This window comes from Salvelinus namaycush, chromosome 33 (genome assembly GCF_016432855.1).
Source record: "Salvelinus namaycush isolate Seneca chromosome 33, SaNama_1.0, whole genome shotgun sequence".
NCBI lineage: Eukaryota > Metazoa > Chordata > Actinopteri > Salmoniformes > Salmonidae > Salvelinus > Salvelinus namaycush.
In genome coordinates this window covers 16892579-16913536 of record NC_052339.1, presented here as the reverse complement: position 1 = coordinate 16913536, position 20958 = coordinate 16892579, and the positions used below count along the sequence as shown (strand labels likewise).

The 20958-nt window shown below is 44.8% G+C and overlaps 2 protein-coding genes across 4 annotated transcripts; one reads left to right on the top strand and one right to left on the bottom strand.

Annotated features, from left to right (window-relative positions):
• Window positions 1–4528: 4528 nt before the first annotated feature.
• Window positions 4529–7171, bottom strand: fbxo45 (F-box protein 45). Of its 2 annotated transcripts, none has more exons than XM_038973156.1 (3): window positions 6746–7171; window positions 5944–6300; window positions 4529–5547 (listed from the first exon to the last, which is right to left on the bottom strand). In XM_038973156.1, exons 1-3 carry the CDS (start codon window positions 7061–7063, stop codon window positions 5341–5343), a joined length of 882 nt encoding a protein of 293 aa, XP_038829084.1. In that variant the 5' UTR covers window positions 7064–7171; the 3' UTR covers window positions 4529–5340. The 2 variants fall into 2 exon arrangements, with proteins under 2 accessions (XP_038829084.1, XP_038829086.1); XM_038973158.1 differs by having other exon boundaries at window positions 4529–5526.
• Window positions 7172–9937: 2766 nt separating this feature from the next.
• On the top strand, window positions 9938–20614 carry LOC120027988 (myelin-associated neurite-outgrowth inhibitor-like). 2 transcript variants are annotated; one of them, XM_038973089.1, is made up of 7 exons: window positions 9938–10067; window positions 10622–10716; window positions 10863–10946; window positions 15166–15308; window positions 19426–19612; window positions 19760–19872; window positions 20171–20614. In XM_038973089.1, exons 2-6 carry the CDS (start codon window positions 10641–10643, stop codon window positions 19858–19860), a joined length of 591 nt encoding a protein of 196 aa, XP_038829017.1. In that variant the 5' UTR covers window positions 9938–10067; window positions 10622–10640; the 3' UTR covers window positions 19861–19872; window positions 20171–20614. The 2 variants fall into 2 exon arrangements, with proteins under 2 accessions (XP_038829017.1, XP_038829016.1); XM_038973088.1 differs by having other exon boundaries at window positions 19732–19872.
• Window positions 20615–20958: the final 344 nt, after the last annotated feature.

Genomic DNA, 20958 nt, shown 5'->3' with positions numbered 1-20958 from the left:
TAGAATCAGGAAGTGATGGAGCTGCCATCGCAGTGGTGATTTGTTGGGGCTTCCTTCCTGTTTTCATGCAATGAGTCCTCTCCTTTCGTTCTAATTTCTGACTTGATTAAGTGATTGGCAGCTGAAGCCAGCTTTATGCTCAGTTGAATTCATTAATTCAGTTGACATTCATTTTTCATAGGCTTAGCCTCCCTTCAAATATTAAGCCTAGATCTCTTTTCTTCCAATATCCCATTTAGAAAAACACATTTATGCCTGTTTTAAAAACTGTACACAGTACAAACTACACACATAGACATCCCTCATGGGCTCCTGAGTGGCGCAGAGGTCTAAGGTACTGCATCTCAGTGCTAGAGGTATCACTGCAGACACCCTGGTTCGAATCCAGGCTGTATCACAACTGGCTGTGATTGGGAGTCCCATAGGGCGGCGCACAATTGGCCCAGTGTCGTCCGGGTTTGGCCGGTGTAGGCCGTCATTGTAAATAAGAATTTGATCTTAACTGACATGCCTAGTTAAATAAAATACAAAAAATTAAATGCTCCCTCATCAAAAGTGTGTGTGCAGCATTGAGGGAGAACCCCACTGACATGCTAAGCTTTCGTGTGGTTGAAACACACACACACCCAGGAAGCTTGACAAACTGGTACATTATTGTCGCAAACTATACTGAACAAAATTATAAACATATCATGCAACAATTACAGTTCATATAAGGAAGTCAGTCAATTGAAATAAATGTATTAGGCCCAAATCTATGGATTTCACATGACTGGGAATACAGATATGCATCTGTTGGTCACAGATACCCTAGAAAAAGGTAGGGGTGTGGATCAGATAACAAGTCAGTATCTGGTGACCACCAGTTGCCTCAGGCAGCGTGACACATTTCCTTCGCATAGAGTTGAACGTTGTCCTACTCCTCTTCAATGGCTGTGCGAAGTTGATGGATATTGGCGGGATCTGGAACACGCCGTTGATCCAGAGCATCCCAAACATGCTCAATGGGTGACATGTCTGGTGAGTATGCAGGCCATGGAAAAACTAGGACATTTTTAGCTTCTAGGAATTGTGTACAGATTCTTGCGACATGGGGCTGTGCATTATCATGCTGAAACATGAGGTGATGTTGGCGAATGAATGGCACGACAATGGGCCTCAGGATCTTGTCACGGTATCTCTGTCTTTTCACATTGCTATCGATAAAATGCAATTGTGTTCGTTGTCTGTAGATTATGCCTGCCCATACCATAACTCCACCGCCACCATGGGGCATTCTGTTCACAACGCTGACATCAGCAAACCGCTCGCCCACACAACGCCATACACACAGTCTGGCATCTGCCCGGTACAGTCGAAACTGAGATTCATGGCTCTCAGGCTCTGGGCGTGGTCCCCATCCCACCATAGTCAATCCCCGCTTTTTTATCCCCCTCTCAATGACCACCCTCCAAATAACCCCACCTAAATTAAGGGGCATCACCGGGATAAGGAGCAGCACCGGGATAAGGGGCAGCTCCGGACTGAGGGACGGCAGCTCCGGACTGAGGGACGGCAGCTCCGGACTGAGGGACGGCAGCTCCGGACTGAGGGACGGCAGCTCCGGACTGAGGGACGGCAGCTCCGGACTGAGGGACGGCGGATCCTGGCTGGCTGGCTCTGGCGGATCCTGGCTGGATGACGGCTCTGGCGGATCATGGCTGGATGACGGCTCTGGCGGATCCTGGCTGGATGACGGCTCTGGCGGATCCTGGCTGGATGACGGCTCTGGCGGATCCTGGCTGGATGACGGCTCTGGCGGATCCTGGCTGGATGACGGCTCTGGCGGGTCGTGGCTGGATGACGGCTCTGGCGGGTCGTGGCTGGATGACGGCTCTGGCGGGTCGTGGCTGGATGACGGCTCTGGCGGGTCGTGGCTGGATGACGGCTCTGGCGGGTCGTGGCTGGATGACGGCTCTGGCTGGTCGTGGCTGGATGACGGCTCTGGCTGGTCGTGGCTGGATGACGGCTCTGGCTGGTCGTGGCTGGATGACGGCTCTGGCTGGTCGTGGCTGGATGACGGCTCTGGCTGGTCATGGCTGGATGACGGCTCTGGCTGGTCATGGCTGGATGACGGCTCTGGCTGGTCATGGCTCGCTGACGGCTCTGGCTGATCCTGGCTCGCTGACGGCTCTGGCTGATCCTGGCTCGCTGACGGCTCTGGCTGATCCTGGCTCGCTGACGGCTCTGGCTGATCCTGTCTGGCGGAAGGCTCTGGCTGATCCTGTCTGGCGGAAGGCTCTATAGGCTCATGGCAGACGGGCGGCTTTGCAGGCTCATGGCAGACGGGCGGCTTTGAAGGCTCAGTACCGACGGGCAGTTCATGCGACGCTTGGCAGACGGACAGTTCAGACGGCGTTGGGCAGACGGGCAGTTCAGGCACCGCTGGGCAGACGGGCAGTTCAGGCGCCGCTGGGCAGACGGGCAGTTCAGGCGCCGCTGGGCAGACGGGCAGTTCAGGCACCGCTGGGCAGACGGGCAGTTCAGGCACCGCTGGGCAGACGGCAGACTCTGGCCGGCTGAGACGCACTGTAGGCCTGGTGCGTGGTGCCGGAACTGGAGGTACCGGGCTAAGGACACGCACCTTCAGGCTAGTGCGGGGAACAACAACAGGGCACACTGGACTCTCAAGGCGTACTATAGGCCTGGTGCGTGGTACCGGCACTGGTGGTACCGGGCTGAGGGCACGCACATCAGGGCGAGTACGGGGAGAAGGAACAGTGCGTACAGGGCTCTGGATACGCACAGGAGGCTTGGTGCGTGGTGTAGGCACTGGTGGTACTGGGCTGGAGACACGCACCATAGGGCTAGTGCGTGGAGGAGGAACAGGGCTCTGGAGACGCACTGGAAGCCTGGTGCGTGGTGTAGGCACTGGTGGTACTGGGCTGGAGCGGGGAGGTGGCGCCGGAAATACCGGACCGTGCAGGCGTACTGGCTCCCTTGAGCACTGAGCCTGCCCAACCTTACCAGGTTGTATGCTCCCCGTTGCCCGACCAGTGCGGGGAGGTGGAATAACCCGCACCGGGCTATGTAGGCGAACCGGGGACACCATGCGTAAGGCTGGTGCCATGTAAGCCGGCCCGAGGAGACGCACTGGTGGCCAGATGTGTAGAGCCGGCTTCATGGCACTTGGCTCAATGCTCAATCTGGCCCGGCCGATACGAGGAGCTGGTATGTACCGCACCGGGCTGTGCACACGTACAGGAGACACCATGCGCTCTACTGCGTAACACGGTGTCTGCCCGTACTCTCGCTCTCCACGGTAAGTACAGGGAGTGGGCGCAGGTCTCCTACCTGACTTCGCCACTCTCCCTCTTAGCCCCCCCCCCAAGAAATTTTTGGGGTTTACTCACAGGCTTCCTACCGCGTCGTCGTGCTGCCTCCATTCGCCGGTATCCCTCCTCGCACTGCGCCAGAGAATCCCAGGCGGGCTCCGGCACTCGCCCTGGGTCGATCGCCCACCTGTCGATCTCCTCCCACGTAGTGTAGCCCAGATCCTTCTCCTGCTTCCGAGCTAGCTCCTCGAAACGCCGCCTCTCTGCTTTCGCTGCCTCCAGCTCAGCTTTGGGGCGGCGATATTCTCCTGGTTGAGCCCAGGGTCCCTTTCCGTCCAATATTTCCTCCCAAGTCCACGAGTCCTGGTTCTTTGGCCGCTGCTGCTGGTTCCTCTCACGCTGCTTGATCCATGGTTGGTGGGTGATTCTGTAACGGTTGTCCTCCTCCTCTTCGGAAGAAGAGGAGTAGGGATTGGACCAAAGCGCAGCGTGGAAAGTGGACATAATGAAGTTTATTAAAGAAAAGACGAAAACCGAAAACACTTCAACAAACTACAAAATAACAAACTACGTAGACTGACCTAAAACATGTGAACTTACATATAACACGAAGAACGCACGAACAGGTACAGACTACAACAAACGAACGAACAAACCGAAACAGTCCCGTGTGGCGCAACATACACAGACACGGAAGACAATCACCCACAAACAAACAGTGTGAACAGCCTACCTTTATATGGTTCTCAATCAGAGGAAACGTCAAACACCTGTCCCTGATTGAGAACCATATAAGCCTAATTACACCTGACCTAACCATAGAAACAAAAAACATAGAATGCCCACCCCAACTCACGCCCTGACCAACTAAACACATACAAAATTAACAGAAAACAGGTCAGGAACGTGACACAAAAGAGAAATCATTTGATTGTAGAGAAAGGGAGAGTAGAATATGACTAGAGACATTGAAAGGTGGCTTTCAATTTGAGAAATAAGTAAAATAATGTCCTATTTGTACTTATTATGGATCCCCATTAGCTGCTGCCAAGGGGTCCAGCAAAATTAAGGCAGTTTATACAATTTTTTAAAAAACATTACAATACATTCACAGATTTCACAACAAATATCATTGGGTGGTTCTTATTTTATATAGAATATAGAAGTCAATGATTGCCCTCTTGTGGAAGCATTATGAAACACTCAATCAATCATTACAGACTGGCACCAGGTAGACTTTATTTTGAAGGTTCCATGACCTCTTCAATAGTACCACGAATTAAAACCTATAAATAAATATAATGAAATAGTATGATGAATACCACCACAATTAAAATGGATTCACAGTAGCATAGTCTCCTCACTTCTGCTCTCCTATACAATGTATCTGAAGAGAGGAGACGTTTCAGTTTCACTGCAATGACTAGCTTTTCTACTGAAGCAGTCTTTTCCAAGTGTCTCATACGGTATAGTCCTCTGAAGTGTCCCCCTTGCTGTTCCATCCATGGCAGTTACACGTGTACTCTAGAAATGTTACAGCTTGCATTGTCACACATACGTTATGATTTGTGATTTGTCTTTATTTGCCACAGTTCATATTTGGTTTTGCCTCATAGGAACAGACATCATAAAACCGTCCGCATGTACAGGACTCAGTGTTGTTACTTCATAAAATAACAAAAAAATAAGTAAAGTCCTCCCGTACTGTAAATAAAATGGTCCAGCAGCTGAAGTGGATAGGATCCACGTTGTGTCAGAAACACCTTTGAAACAGCCCCCAGTCCCCCACCCTCCATCAATCATCACTTCCCAAAACCCTAGTCAAACCCTCTTGTCCATCAATGATCACTTCCCCCACTCTGGTCAAATTCTCTTGTCCATCAATAGTTCACTCTCATCCATGTTGATTTTGTAGTCCATTCCTGTGGTTGTGGAATGTTGGTTGACACCGAGATGATTCTAAACTATCAGTCATTATCCTTGGCACACCTGATGTGACGTGGCACCAGCTGGTGTTGTGGCGGTGCTACCCATCCAGAGGCTTGCCAAGGTAGACCATGGTCACCTCAGTGTTGCCATAGACAGCTGAGACGGCCGGGAAGAGGCAGGCTTTAGGCAGCCCTCTGAAGGCCACTCCCAGAAACTCAAAGCCTCTCTCGAAGGCCAGGGTCTTGTTATCCATGTCAAGAATCACTCGTATCCTCTCCCCAATCTGTGGACGGACACCATTACACTAGAAAGTAATATAACAATAAGTAACAGCTACAATACAGGGAATGGCTTCTCTTTCACGCTACAATTAAAACATGATTACTGTTGAGAGAACTTCTAATTTAAGGTAGCGTTCTTCTTGACATGCATTCGACCTCACAGGCCTAACTCATCCCACAAATAAATGTTTATAATATTTCAACTAGAATCACTTCATTGGGATGGGTCATCAGCCTAAAACAATGGCTTAGAACTTCAATTGAACATTTTTAGTTCATGCATACAGATATGTTGTCTGTTCCTGTCTGCAGCCTACCCCATGGTGACAAAGTCCCTGAACTCCGGCACTAATCTCACTGCTTAGCTGTCGTTTCCGTTGCAATTATCAATATGACCCAGGAGAAAAACGTTAACCTACCTGGTATTTGGGTGCGTTGTTGCACTGAGGGAAGTTCCCGTTGACCTCCCCATTGTGGAGCAGGTTGTTATCCACCAGATTCCAGCCCCAGCTCTGGTCGTCACTGCCCAGGAGGGCCACATAGCCCTGGCATTGTATGGCAGCACGCTTGGTGGCAATGCCGATCACTGCCACGGTCCCCAGGGGCCCCTCCCACCAGATCTCCCAGGCATGGCGGCCCTCATAGAAGCCGATCTTGCCGCGGGCTCCGTCGGTGCTCTGGGCAATGGGGTTGCGGTGAAGGGTGAAACCGTTCTTCTTCACGTAGACGTTGCGTGAGCAGTCGTGGGAACTCAGAGCGTGCAGGTAGGATTTGAGCTGCAGGAGAGGCAGACAAAGATGTGCTAGGGTTTTGAAGAGGACATAAATCCAAGTGATTGAGAGCAGAATCAACATGCATACCAGCAACCAAAAATCATTGCTATTCCATTTTACTTAAAATATTATCTCATTCAAGGAAATGATTGCACCATGCTTATGGATCGTATTTAATGCTGGCGTTGCTGCATAAATAAACAACTGGGCGTGTGTGTATAGACGGCTAGCCACTAGTCTGTGCATGGCAGACAGGGTGACTCATACCATTGATGAGTAGCCTAGGCTATGATTGAATGGCAAGTTAATGTGTGCTGATTGGGTTTGTGATCTTTCCACAATGTGGTATCTTCTGGATTGAAATCTAAATCTGTAACAACAGCTATAGGCCTTCACTTCGGTCTTCAAATAGTAAACAAACGTTATTAGCTTAGCTAGTAGCTGCTACCTTTCCCTTGTATGTTGTCAGATTGCAAAGAATGTCGGAGCGAAGTGCCTCTTCACTAAGAGAGCGAGCGCACAGACTCCGCCACACCTCGCTGTTCTCATCGGCGAGGCAGTTGTTCCAGTGCCAGCACACAAACGAGCACCGCATCAAGTCATACAAGTCCAGATAGGAGAACACATGGTCCAAAACCCGACTAGGTAGCCTGCCTACTATTCCCACTTCTCCGCCCGCTGCAGCATAGGACGACCCAGCTGAGCTACAACTGGCAGCGGCTGCGCCGATGCAAGAGGACGCCCCTCCGGCGGCCGCTCCCGACATAATTTGCTAAATTGAGAATAACGACCGATGAACAGTGTTTTACAGCATAAATTGTTAACTAAAATGTATTAAAATTGACCATTTCTAAATACTAGCTAAATCACGGCAGTGATATTGTCACGCATTTAATTCGATGGACCCAGACCCGGTTAAAGTGGGAAGACAAACGCGAAATCCAGTCAGGTCCCGGACATTTTTGTATGGCAATGATAAATCATACATTTCTAAATTAAATATTTATTCTGATCCGCCATCTTCAATTATAAAGAAGGAGACAAAAGATAATCCCATGATCAACGTTTTGTCTTAAATTATAATAGGTGTATTTTACTTTGTGTACCTGTTAGGACCTTTGTCGGTCATACAGCGGCCCTCGCAGCTGATCTACAGTCAGTTTAGATTTGTACCTTTTTAGAGTTCATCCTCAAATTTGTAGTATGGTTTACTGATTGATCCTAGATCTGTTCACAGGGTCAATTTCTATTCTGTGGGTTGCCCTAATTAAGTGATAATGCCCTCGAAGGTGTTGTTTGGAGGATATTGGCACGGGTGCCATATCCTCCAAACACCGGCTTCGAGGGCATTATCACTTTTATACAACTGGTTACCAACAAATAATGATTGACAGATGTTCATTAAAAACGTTATTTTGATGAATTTATTCATACTATTTCTTCCTTCCACAAGATATAGTCCAGAAACAAATCTATGGTTGCTACCCAAGCCGGCTGGTCGTGCAATTGGTTCGGTTGCCAGAGACAAAACCCAGAAGTTCAATCTTTTTGTTCTGTATCTATGGACGCGACCCAGTCGTTCGTTCTAAATGTTCCATCGCCATACTGGCTGGTAACGTTCTTATCCCTTGCTCGCCAGCTAGCCAACTACGGCTAACTTCAAACAGTGCAGACAGAATAACAGTAGCTGCATTTGTTTAAACTGTTTTCTAGTGACATTTATTTGGATACATCCATAACAATAAGCTAATGAGGCACGATTTCGCCTGGCATAGAAAATGTGTTTTCTCGTTAGGACACTGTTGTTCAGAGGAGCTAGCCAACAACACAGCTAACACAAACTGAAGCTGGAAAGACCGCAAACTAGTTGCACTTCGTTTCGTTTTACATTTTTTCAATTGACATTTCTTTGTATATATTCATGAAAATGATGCCAGCTGATTCATGGTTTCGACTGGCTGAATGTTAGACTAAAAGAAATGTGATCATGTCTATATGCTTTTTTATAGTGGAGATCAAGTTTATAACTTCCCTGCCTGGGCTGATGAGACAGTCGATTGCACAGTCAGATGGAACAGACTAAATAGGCATTTTAACCTTCCTGTTATGTTCATTTCATGTGAATTAATTCTGTGTTCCCGGTCCAAAATGACCACCCCAGCTATAAATCCATAATAATACATATATTAACACCTAATGTTGTGTTAAATCTTTTTATCAACTGAAGTTATTGTGAACAGTACGGTTTTGAACTTCTATTTGCTATTTATGGCCTGTAGGCCTCATTGACCTGAGCTCATACAACTCGTTTTTGAGTTAAAAAAAGCATAATGTATGGATTATTTTGACTACAACAAATACTCAGATGAAACAAATTGTGCTATTTATCAAAGACTACTTTGTGTCAAAGTTTAACAAGGACTCTCTCCTCCTCACCAGTGTCATGATCAAAGATATGATCAAGAGCCTCACATACAGTAAGTATATCGTTTGGTCATTGTGCCGCTACAGAATTAATTTTGAGCAAGGCCTAAAAAAAGCTTTATATACCAGAGCTGCGAGAAAAGTTCCTTAAACTATTGAAACAATGTTGCGATTGTTTGTGAGAATGTCAACAGGTGTGGTTTCCGTGGGGGAAATATTCTATTGGGGAAAGGTTCCCTTGGGGGTTGCCATGGAAGCCAAGAAGGGGAGTGAGGTGTGTATGTGCTCAAACACACGTTCATGTGGGGGTCTGGGAGAGGAAATGTGTCCATCTGATGAATGGGCATGTGCCTGAACTCAATTTTATACACTAATTGTAGTCTCACCCAATCATTTCTATTGACTGGTCAAAATGACCGGGAACACCACAGGTGTAAAAAAGTTAAATAAAACACCCAAAATGTAATGAAATCATCAAAATGTACTTTGTGTGTTCAGATGCCCTGTGTGGACAAAGTCATGGAACCTTATGAAAATCAGATTAAAATAACTACATTTTTTCAGAGAACTTGTAAATCGGTCCAATTAGACCGGAACACAGCAAGAGGGTTAAGGTCATATATTTAGCCGGTGGTAACTTGTGGAATAGACACCGACTGGAATGCGCTTTTAACCAATCAACATTCAGGATTAGACCCACCCGTTGTATAATACTCATGGTTAGAATTGTTATTCGATGGATGCAAGAATGCTTCTTTCAGGTTTGATACCGAGTTGATGAGTTATATAATGGTGTATAAAATGTTTCACATAAATGCCGTCCCAGACCCAGAGAGACAGTAAAGCGAAAGTCAACATTTTACACAGTACCACATCAGGTGACATGGGCAAGATGAGCTTCATACAGCTTTCAAAACAACTGGGAACTCGGAACTCGTAAATCCCTGAATTACAATATCAATGCTTTCAAGATTTACATTTAGATAAGATAAGATAAGATAACTGGGAACTCGGGAAAAAACGAGCACCGATTGGGAAAAATGGTTTTGAACGGTCATCCAACTCGGAATTCCATGTCGGAAACTCGGGCATCTTTCTAGAGCTCCGACTTTCCGACCTAAAGATCACTAACGTCATGATTGTACCTTGTTTTTCCTGAGATCCCAGTTTTCTTGAAAGCGCCACAAACTGTACTCGGAAGTGACGCCAACTGCTGGATAATTTGTGTCCAGTGAGCCAAGCATAAAAAAGTGTCAACTCAACCAGACAGTGAGAACCAAAATACAATACCCAAAAGTAAAGAGTCGAGCCAAAGAACAGCAGTCGGAAACTGAGAAATTACAACTGTGAGTATCATTGAAAACTAGAGCTAACATCACAGTTGACATCTATTGTTAAACATGTTGCCAATATTGGCAAAGACGAAGAGATAGTTGAAGGGTGACTGGAAGAGCCAGTACAAGATAAATAGAGAACGTTAGATGCTAAACACCCGGCCCTTGTGTTTTTGTGGAGTTACTGCATCGCCTATTGATAAACGCATGTCTGTTAGGTAGCTAGCTAAATTAGTATAGCTACCTGATGGAATTTATCAGCACAGACGGACATGTTTTAAATCTAGTTTGTTTAAATCTAGCTTGCTAGCTACGCATTTTATATTTCGATAACCAACATACATTTAGCTAGCTAACGTTAGCTACTGCTGCGATCAAGGCAAGGGTCCCATTACGTTTAACCACAGGCATCAAGCGAAAGGGCGCCGTATGATGGCTAATTATGAATGACAAAAATCATTGATCAATGTAACGTTAGCTAGTTACTTAGCCACTGAATAATAATAATAATACTTTTTTACAATCTGAATGAATTTTCTCAACAATGTGTCTTGTCTTTGTTGCAGTATCTGAAAGGAGTGCATTATGAACCCAGTCTACAACCCTGCACCGACAGGGGTCCCCTATGTCAACCCTAAGGGACATTTAGTAGGATACCCAGGTAAGCAGTGTAACTAGTGTGTAATGGATTGGGAAATGTATACCACCCAAACAGACCAGTGGGTAATTAACACACACTATTTCTCTAAATGTATGTCTGACGCTTCTGATTTTCTTGTCACTTATATATGACCTTTGACTCTGCAGCTGGATTTCCTGCAGGGTACTCGGCTGGCCCTGCTTACACTCCCAACATGTACCACCCACCCAACCACCCAGCCTTCCCCACAGGTAAGTTATCAGTCCCTCTCAGAGAGCTGCATGTAGCCTACTCTTGTACAGTGAGTGCATAGATTGTTTTTGTATGTGATCCCTAGGAATTGAACCCACAACCTTAGTGTTATGCATGACACAACTCGGAGTGCCTGGATACAGCCCTTAGCTGTGGTATATACTGCCCATATACCACAAGCCCCCAAGGTGCCTTATTGCTATTATAAACTGGTTACCAACGTAATTAGAGCAGTAAAAATACATGTTTTGTCATACCTGTGGTATACAGTAGTACCAGTCAAAAGTTTGGATACACATACTCATTCAAAGGTTTTTCAGCACTCCATCACTCTCCCTCTTGGTCAAATAGCCCTTACACAGCCTGGAGGTGTGTTTTGGGTCATTGTCCTGTTGAAAAACAAACGATAGTCCCACTAAGCGCAAACCAGATGGGATGGCTTATTGCTGCAGAATTCTGTGGTAGCCATGCTGGTTAAGTGTGCCTTGAATTCTAAATAAATCACAGACAGTGTCACCAGAAAAGCACCATCACACCTCCTCCTCCATGCTTCACGGTGGGAACCAAACATGCGGAGATCATCCGTTCATCTACTCTGTGTGTCACAAAGACACGGCGGTTGGAACCAAAAATCTCATATGTACTCCTCAGACCAAAGGCCAGATTTCCACTGGTCTAATGTACATTGCTTGTGTTTCTTGGCCCAGTCAAGTCTCTTCTTCATATTGGTGTTCTTTAGTAGTGGTTTCTTTGCAGCAATTTGACCAGGAAGGCCTGATTCCACGCAGTCTCTGAACAGTTGATGTTGAGATGTGTCTGTTACTTGAACTCTGTGAAGCATTTATTTGTGCTGCAATTTCTGAGGCTGGTAACTCTAATGAACTTATCCTCTGCAGCAGAGGTAACTCTGGGTCTTCCTTTCCTGTGACAGTCCTCGTGAGAGCCAGTTTCATCATAGTGCTTAATGTTTTTTTTGACTGCACTTGAAGAAACTTTGAAAGTTCTTGACATTTTCTGGATTGACTGACCTTGATGTCTTAAAGTACTGATGGACTGTTGTTTCTCTTTGCTTATTTGAGCAGTTCTTGCCATAATATTGACTTGGTATTTTACCAAATAGGGCTATCTTCTGTATACCACCCCTACCTTGTCACAACACAACCGATTGGCTCAAACGCATTAAGAAGGAAAGAAATTCCACAAATGAACTTTTTAACAAAGCACAACTGTTAATTGAAATGCATTCCAGGTGACTACCTCATGAAGCTGGTTGAAAGAAAGCCAAGAGTGTGCAAAGCTGTCATCAAGGCAAAGGGTGGCTACTTTGAAAAATGTCATGTATAAAATATATTTTGATTTGTTTAATACGTTTTTTGATACTACATGATTCCATATGTGTTCATAGTTTTGATGTTTTCACTATTATTCTATGATGTAGAAAATAGTCAAAATAAAGAAAAACCTTGGAATGAATAGGTGTGTCCAAACTTTTGACTGGTACTGTGTGTGTGTATATATTTACATTACATTACAGTTGAAGTCGCAAGTTTACATACACCTTAGCCAAATACATTTAAACTAAAAAATTTCACAATTCCTGACATTTAATCCTAGTAAAAATCCCTTGTCTTAGGTCAGTTAGGATCACCACTTTATTTTAAGAATGTGAAATGTCAGAATAATAGTAGAGAGAATGATTTATTTCAGCTTTTATTTTTTTCATCACATTCCCAGTGGGTCAGAAGTTTACATACACTCAATTGGTAGCATTGCCTTTAAATTGTTTATCTTGGGTCAAACGTTTCATGTAGCCTTCCACAAGCTTCCCACAATAGGTTGGGTGCATTTTGGACCATTCCTCCTGACAGAGCTGGTGTAACTGAGTCAGGTTTGTAGGCCTCCTTGCTCGCACACACTTTCAGTTCTGCCCACACATTTTCTATAGGATTGAGGTCAGGGCTTTGTGATGGCCACTCCAATACCTTGACTTTGTTGTCCTTAAGCCATTTTGCCACAACTTTGGAAGTATGTTTGGGGTCATTGTCCATTTGGAAGACCCATTTGCGACCAAGCTTTAACTTCCTGACTGATGTCTTGAGATGTTGCTTCAATATATCCACATCATTTTCTTCCTCGTGATGCCATCTGTTTTGTGAGGTGCACCAGTCCCTCCTTCAGCAAAGCATCCCACAACATGATGCCACCCCCGTGCTTCACGGTTGGGATGGTGTTCTTCGGCTTGCAAGCCTCCCCCTTTTCCTCCAAACATAACGATGGTCCTTATCTTCTTAAGTATAGGGGCAGTATTTTCGTTTTTGGCTAAAAAACGTACCCATTTGAAACTGCCTATTTCTCAGCCCCTGAAACTAGAATATGCATATAATTGTCAGATTAGGATAGAAAACACTCTAAAGTTTCCAAAACAGTCAAAATTTTGTCTGTGAGTTAAACAGAACTGATATTGCAGGCTAAAACCTGAGGAAAATCCAATCAAGAAGTGCCCTTGTTTTTGAAACCTCTCTGTTCTTATGCATCCCTATTACCCATTTAAAGGGATATCAACCAGATTCCTTTTTCTATGGCTTCCCTAAGGTATCAACAGCCTTTAGACATAGTTTCAGGCTTTTATTTTGAAAAATGAGCGTGAACGACCACATTGCGTAAGTGGATAGGTGGGGGCTCTCAGAGTGAGTTGTGCGCAAAAGAGAAAGGCGGCCATTGTTACTCCCGGTCCTAGTGAAAAACCAACAGTCCTGGTTGATATATTATCAAATAGATATTTGAAAAACACCCTGAGGATTGATTATAAAAAAACGTTTGACATGTTTCTGTGGACATTATGGATATAATTTGGAATTTTTGTCTGCGTTGTCGTGACCGTTCTTTCCGGTGGATTCCTGGGTATAACGCACCAAACGAACGGAGGTATTTGGATATAAAAAATATCTTTATGGAACAAAAGGAACATTTGTTGTCTAACTGGGAGTCTCGTGAGTGAAAACATCCGAAGATCATCAAAGGTAAACGATTCATTTGATTGCTTTTCTGATTTTCGTGACCAAGTTACCTGATGCTAAGTGTACTTAATGTTTTGTCGAGCGATCGATAAACTTACACAAACGCTTGTATTGCTTTCGCTGTAAAGCATAATTTCAAAATCTGAGACAACAGGTAGATTAACAAAAGGCTAAGGTGTGTTTTGCAATATTGCACTTGTGATTTCATGAATATTAATATTTTCTAGTAATATTATTTGACTGTGGCGCTATGCTATTCAGCGTTGCTGATGACAATTATCCTGGATCCGGGATGGGTGGTTCAGAAAGGTTATGGCCAAACAGTTCTATTTTTATTTCATCAGACCAGAGGACATTTCTCCAAAAAGTACGATCTTTGTCCCCATGTGCAGTTGCAACCCGTAGTCTGGCTTTTTTATGGCAGTTTTGGAGCAGTGGCTTCTTCCTTGCTGAGCGGCCTTTCACGTTATGTCGATATAGGACTCGTTTTACTGTGGATATGGATGCTTTTGTACCTGTTTCCTCCAGCATCTTCACAAGGTCCTTTTTTTCTGAGGTCTTGGCTTATTTCTTTTGATTTTCCCATGATGTCAAGCAAAGAGGCACTGAGTTTGAAGGTAGGCCTTGAAATATATCCACAGGTACACCTCCAATTGACTCAAATGATGTCAATTGACTCAAATGATGTCAATTAGCCTATCAGAAGCTTCTAAAGCCATGATATCATTTTCTGGAATTTTCCAAGCTGTGTAAAGGCACTGTCAACTTAGTGTATGTAAACTTCTGACCCACTGGAATTGTGATACATTGAAATAATCTGTCTGTAAACAATTGTTGGAAAAATGACTTGTGTCATGCACAAAGTAGATGTCCTAACCGACTTGCCAAAACTATAGTTTGTTAACAAGAAATGTGTGGAGTGGTTGAAAAACAAGTTATAATGACTCCAACCTAAGTGTATGTAAACTTCCGACTTCAACTGTATATATTTTTGTTGCTCAGAACGTGGTGGGCCAAATAAAACCACTGGCGGACCAAATTCGTCCCACGGGCCACCAGTTGGGGAACCCTGCCTATGGACAAAGGCCTAAAATGTGCTTTTTGGGGGGTTTTCCCTGTTAAAATGTGTTATACCCTAGACGGTGTGTTAACAACGCCTTTCCTTGCTGTGTGTTTATATCTCTGAAACCCTCTCTTATAGGTTACGCTCCGGGCACTTCTTTTAAAATGACCTGCTTGCCCACCACGGGGGCTGTCCCAACCTACTCCTCATCACCCAACCTCTATCCTGCAGCAGCCTTCCCTGTGAGGAGCACCTACCCCCAACAGAACCCCTACACACAGGTCAGTTAGTCAGTCAGTTAGTCAACTGACATCATCTGCCTCTGCCGTCTGAAGTAGTATGATGTAACTGAACCTGTTTATCTTATTTGTTGTACTGCAGAATTGGTATTTTATAGCTGCATTGTTACAAGGTCATAAGTTACATAGGTCAGACGGAATGTAATAATATCTGTCTGCCTTAGACAATTCAGATACACATTAGCTTATTGCTGCTGTAGTTGTACTTGTCTCACTGTGGCACTGACATTTGTATTGGTATTTACTCGTTCTGGGGTCCAGCAACATTAAGGCAGTTACAGTTGATGTCGGAAGTTTACATACACTTAGGTTGGAGTCATCCCTGAAACACTTCAGCGAGCAGGCCTTTCTAGTCGACCTGGCCGGGGTATCCTGGAAGGACATTGATCTCACCCCGTCAGTAGAGGATGCCTGGTTATTTAAAAAAAATGCCTTCCTCACCATCTTAAATAAGCATGCCCCATTCAAGAAATTTAGAACCAGGAACAGATATAGCCCTTGGTTCTCTCCAGACCTGACTGCCCTTAACCAACACAAAAACATCCTATGGCGTTCTGCGTTAGCATCGAACAGCCCACGTGATATGCAACTTTTCAGGGAAGCTAGAAACCAATATACACAGGCAGTTAGAAAAGCCAAGGCTAGCTTTTTCAAGCAGAAATTTGCTTCCTGCAACACAAACTCAAAAAAGTTCTGGGACACTGTAAAGTCCATGGAGAATAGAACACTTCCTCCCAGCTGCCAACTGCACTGAGGACAGGAAACTCAGTCACCACCGATAAATCCACTATAATTTAAAATTTCAATAAGCATTTTTCTACGGCTGGCCATGCTTTCCACCTGGCTACCCCTACCCTGGTCAACAGCACTGCACCCCCCACAGCAACTCGCCCAAGCCTTCCCCATTTCTCCTTCTCCCAAATCCAGTCAGCTGATGTTCTGAAAGAGTTGCAAAATCTGGACCCCTACAAATCAGCCGGGCTAGACAATCTGGACCCTTTTTTTCTAAAAATATCTGCCGAAATTGTTGCAACCCCTATTACTAGCCTGTTCAACCTCTCTTTCGTGTTGTCTGAGATTCCCAAAGATTGGAAAGCAGCTGCGGTCATCCCCCTCTTCAAAGGGGGGGACACTCTTGACTGCTACAGACCTATATCTATCCTACCCTGCCTTTCTAAGGTCTTCGAAAGCCAAGTCAACAAACAGATTACCGACCATTTCAAATCCCACCATACATTCTCCGCTATGCAATCTGGTTTCAGAGCTGGTCATGGGTGCACCTCAGCCACGCTCAAGGTCCTAAATGATATCCTAACCGCCATCGATAAGAAACAATACTGTGCAGCCGTATTCATTGACCTGGCCAAGGCTTTCGACTCTGTCAATCACCACATCCTCATCGGCAGACTCAATAGCCTTGGTTTCTCAAATGATTGCCTCGCCTGGTTCTCCAACTACTTCTCTGATAGAGTCCTGTGTGTCAAATCGGAGGGCCTGTTGTCCAGGCCTCTGGCAGTCTCTATGGGGGTGCCATAGGGTTCAATTCTTGGACCGACTCTCTTCTCTGTATACATCAACGATGTCGCTCTTGCTGCTGGTGAGTCTCTGATCCACCTCTACGCAGACAACACCATTCTGTATACTTCTGGCCCTTCTTCGGACACTGTGTTAACAACCCTCCAGGCGAGATTCAATGCCATACAACTCTCCTTCCGTGGCCTCCAATTGCTCTTAAATACAAGTAAAACTAAATGCATGCTCTTCATCCGATCGCTGCCTGCACCTGCCCGCCCGTCCAACATCACTACTCTGAACGGTTCTGACTTAGAATATGTGGACAACTACAAATACCTAGGTGCCTGGTTAGACTGTAAACTCTCCTTCCAGACTCACATCAAACATCTCCAATCCAAAGTTAAATCTAGAATTGGCTTCCTATTTCGCAACAAAGCATCCTTCACTCATGCTGCCAAACATACCCTTGTAAAACTGACCATCCTACCGATCCTCGACTTGGGCGATGTCATTTACAAAATAGCCTCCAATACCCTACTCAATAAACTGGATGTAGTCTATCACAGTGCCATCCGTTTTGTCACCAAAGCCCCATATACTACCCACCACTGCGACCTGTACGCTCTCGTTGGCTGGCCCTCGCATACTCGTCTCCAAACCCACTGGCTCCAGGTCATCTACAAGACCCTGCTAGGTAAAGTCCCCCCTTATCTCAGCTCACTGGTCACCATAGCAGCACCCACCTGTAGCACGCGCTCCAGCAGGTATATCTCTCTGGTCACCCCCAAAACCAATTCTTCCTTTGGCCGCCTCTCCTTCCAGTTCTCTGCTGCCAACGACTGGAACGAACTACAAAAATCTCGGAAACTGGAAACACTTATCTCCCTCACTAGCTTTAAGCACCAGCTGTCAGAGCAGCTCACAGATTACTGCACCTGTACATAGCCCATCTATAATTTAGCCCAAACAACTACCTCTTCCCCTACTGTATTTATTTATTTTGCTCCTTTGCACCCCATTATTTCTATCTCTACTTTGCACATTATTCCACTGCAAATCTACCATTCCAGTGTTTTACTTGCTATATTGTATTTACTTTGCCACCATGGCCTTTTTTTGCCTTTACCTCCCATCTCACCTCATTTGCTCACATTGTATATAGACTTATTTTTGTACTGTATTATTGACTGTATGTTTGTTTTACTCCATGTGTAACTCTGGGTTGTTGTATGTGTCGAACTGCTTTGCTTTATCTTGGCCAGGTCGCAATTGTAAATGAGAACTTGTTCTCAACTTGCCTACCTGTTTAAATAAAAAATAAACTATTTTTTCAACCAGTCCACAAATTTCTTGTTAACAAACTATAGTTTTGGCAAGTCGGTTAGGACATCTACTTTGTCCATGACACAAGTAATTTTTCCAACAATTATTTACAGACAGATTATTTACACTTATAATTCACTGTATCACAATTCCAGTGGCTCAGAAGTTTACATACGCTAAGTTGACAGTGCCTTTAAACAGCTTGGAAAATTTCAGAAAATTATGTCATGGCTTTAGAAGCTTAGGCTAATTTACATCATTTGAGTCAATTGGAGGTGTACCTGTGGATGTATTTCAAGGCCTACCTTCAAACTCAGTGCCTCGTTGCTTGACATCATGGGAAAATCAAAAGAAATCATCCAAGACCTCGGGAAAAAAATGATGGACCTCCACAAGTCTGGTCCATCCTTGTGAGCAATTTCCAAACGCCTGAAGGTACCACTTTCATCTGTACAAATAATAGTACGCAAGTATAAACACCATGGGACCACGCAGCCATCATACCGCTCAGGAAGGAGATGCGTTTTGTCTCCTAGAGATGAACGTACTTTGGTGTGAAAAGTGCAAATCAATCCCAGAACAACAGCAAAGGACCTTGTGAAGATGCTGGAGGAAACAGGTACAAAAGTATCTATGTCCACAGTAAAACGAGTCCTATATCGACATAACCTGAAAGGCCGCTCAGCAAGTAAGAAGCCACTGCTCCAACACCGCCATAAAAAAGCTAGACTACGATTTGCATCTGCACATGGGGACAAGGATTGTACTTTTTGGGGTGCTTTGCTGCAGGAGGGACTGGTGCACTTCACAGAATAGATGGCATCATGAGGTAGGAAAATTATGTGGATATATTGAAGCAACAAACCTGACTCAGTTACACCAGCTCTGTCAGGAGGAATGGGTCAAAATTCGCCCAACCTATTGTGGGAAGCTTGTGGAAGTCTACATGAAACGTTTGACCCAAGTTAAATAATTTAAAGGCAATGCTACCAATTGTGATGAAGGAAATAAAAGCTGAAATAAATCATTCTCTCTACTATTATTCTGACATTTCACATTCTTAAAATAAAGTGGTGATCCTAACTGACCTAAGACAGGGAATTTTTACTAGGATTAAATGTCAGGAATTGTGAAAAACTGAGTTTAAATGTATTTGGCTGTATGTAAACTTCTGACTTCAACTGTATACACAGTTTAAAATATTACATTCTGTTTCGTAAAACTGTACCTATTAACACTTCTCTATCTTTCTCTCTCTCAGCACCAAGGCACTTACTACACACAGCCTCTGTACGCAGCCCCACCCCATGTCATTCATCACACTACAGTGGTCCAGTCCAATGGGATGCCAGCAGCTATGTATGCCCCGCCCATGCATCACCAGTCCCGCCCACACAACGGCGTAGCCATGGGGATGATAGCAGGGACCACTATGGCCATGTCAGCCGGTGAGTTCCATTTAGATTATTTTTTTAATGCGTTTAGCATTTTGTAAAACTTTTTTTAAGGGATACAATTCGGTTGCAACAGTGTTAAATAAATGGGTTTTGCTCTGTCTAATTTCCAGACCTCTCCCACCTCCCTCCTTTCTCCAGGAACTTTGTTGACGCACTCCCCGACCCCCCACCAAGCTACAATGCCCACATACCGACACCCAGGCGTGCCCACCTACAGCTATGTTCCCCCCCAGTGGTAAAGTGATGGCACTGTGAGTACTAAATACATCCTCCATATCATATTCTCTCCGGTCAATATGGATGGGAATGAACATTGGGAAACAGCACTGACACTAGAATACATAATGGTTACAATTTATAGTCAGGAAATATTTAAATGCAGGTAGGGTCTTTTTTTGGGGGGGTGGGGGGGGTTTAACTGTGGGCAATAGCTTCATGTCAATTAGGATAATACCCCCTGTCAGTAGAAGTACTTTTATGTGTAGAAAGACCAACAGTAGGTATTATTACTGTGTATTTAATCAACTGTTTCTCTGCTTCTCTCTTCAGGTCAGAAGATGGTAGATATGGATTCACACTCCAGTTGGTGATGACGCTCTCCGGTGTCTCTTGTCAGCTGTTCTTCCTTCCTTCTTTCCATGCATACTGTGAATCTGAAGCCCAACTACAAAACAACACCAGGTGTGTTCAGAACAGGATGAAGAGAATATTCCTACTGCTGACTATTCCTGTTTTGAATGATACTATCCAAGAATCCTTCACTCACTCTGCTGCATATCTTGTGTCTGACGGCTAAGTTGTGTTTTGTGTACTGCCTTGCGATTTTTATAGCTAACTCTGTTAAGTGGTGAAAAGGGAGTTTGAATTTGTTTTGATGTTGGGATCCATATCGAGTTGAATGCGTGTGTATATACACTGAGTATATGAACATCAGGAACACCTTCATAATATTGAGTTGCACCCCCCTTTGCCCTCAGAAAAGCTTTAATTCATCAGGGGATGGACTCTACAAGGTGTCAAAAGCATTCCACAGGGATGTTGGCCCATGTTGACTCCAATGGTTCCCACAGTTGTGTCAAGATGGCTGGATGTCCTTTGGGTGGTGGACCATTCTTGATAAGCATGGGAAACCAATGAGCGTGAAAAACCCAGCAGTGTTGCAGTTCTTGACACAAACCGGTGCGCCTGGCACCTACCATAACCCGTTCAAAGACACTTCAATCTTTTGTCTTGTCCATTCACCATCTGATTGGCACACATACACAATCCATGTCTCAAGGCTTGAAAGTCCTTCAATAAGTGATCATAGCTTTCACCTGGATTCACCTGGTCAGTCT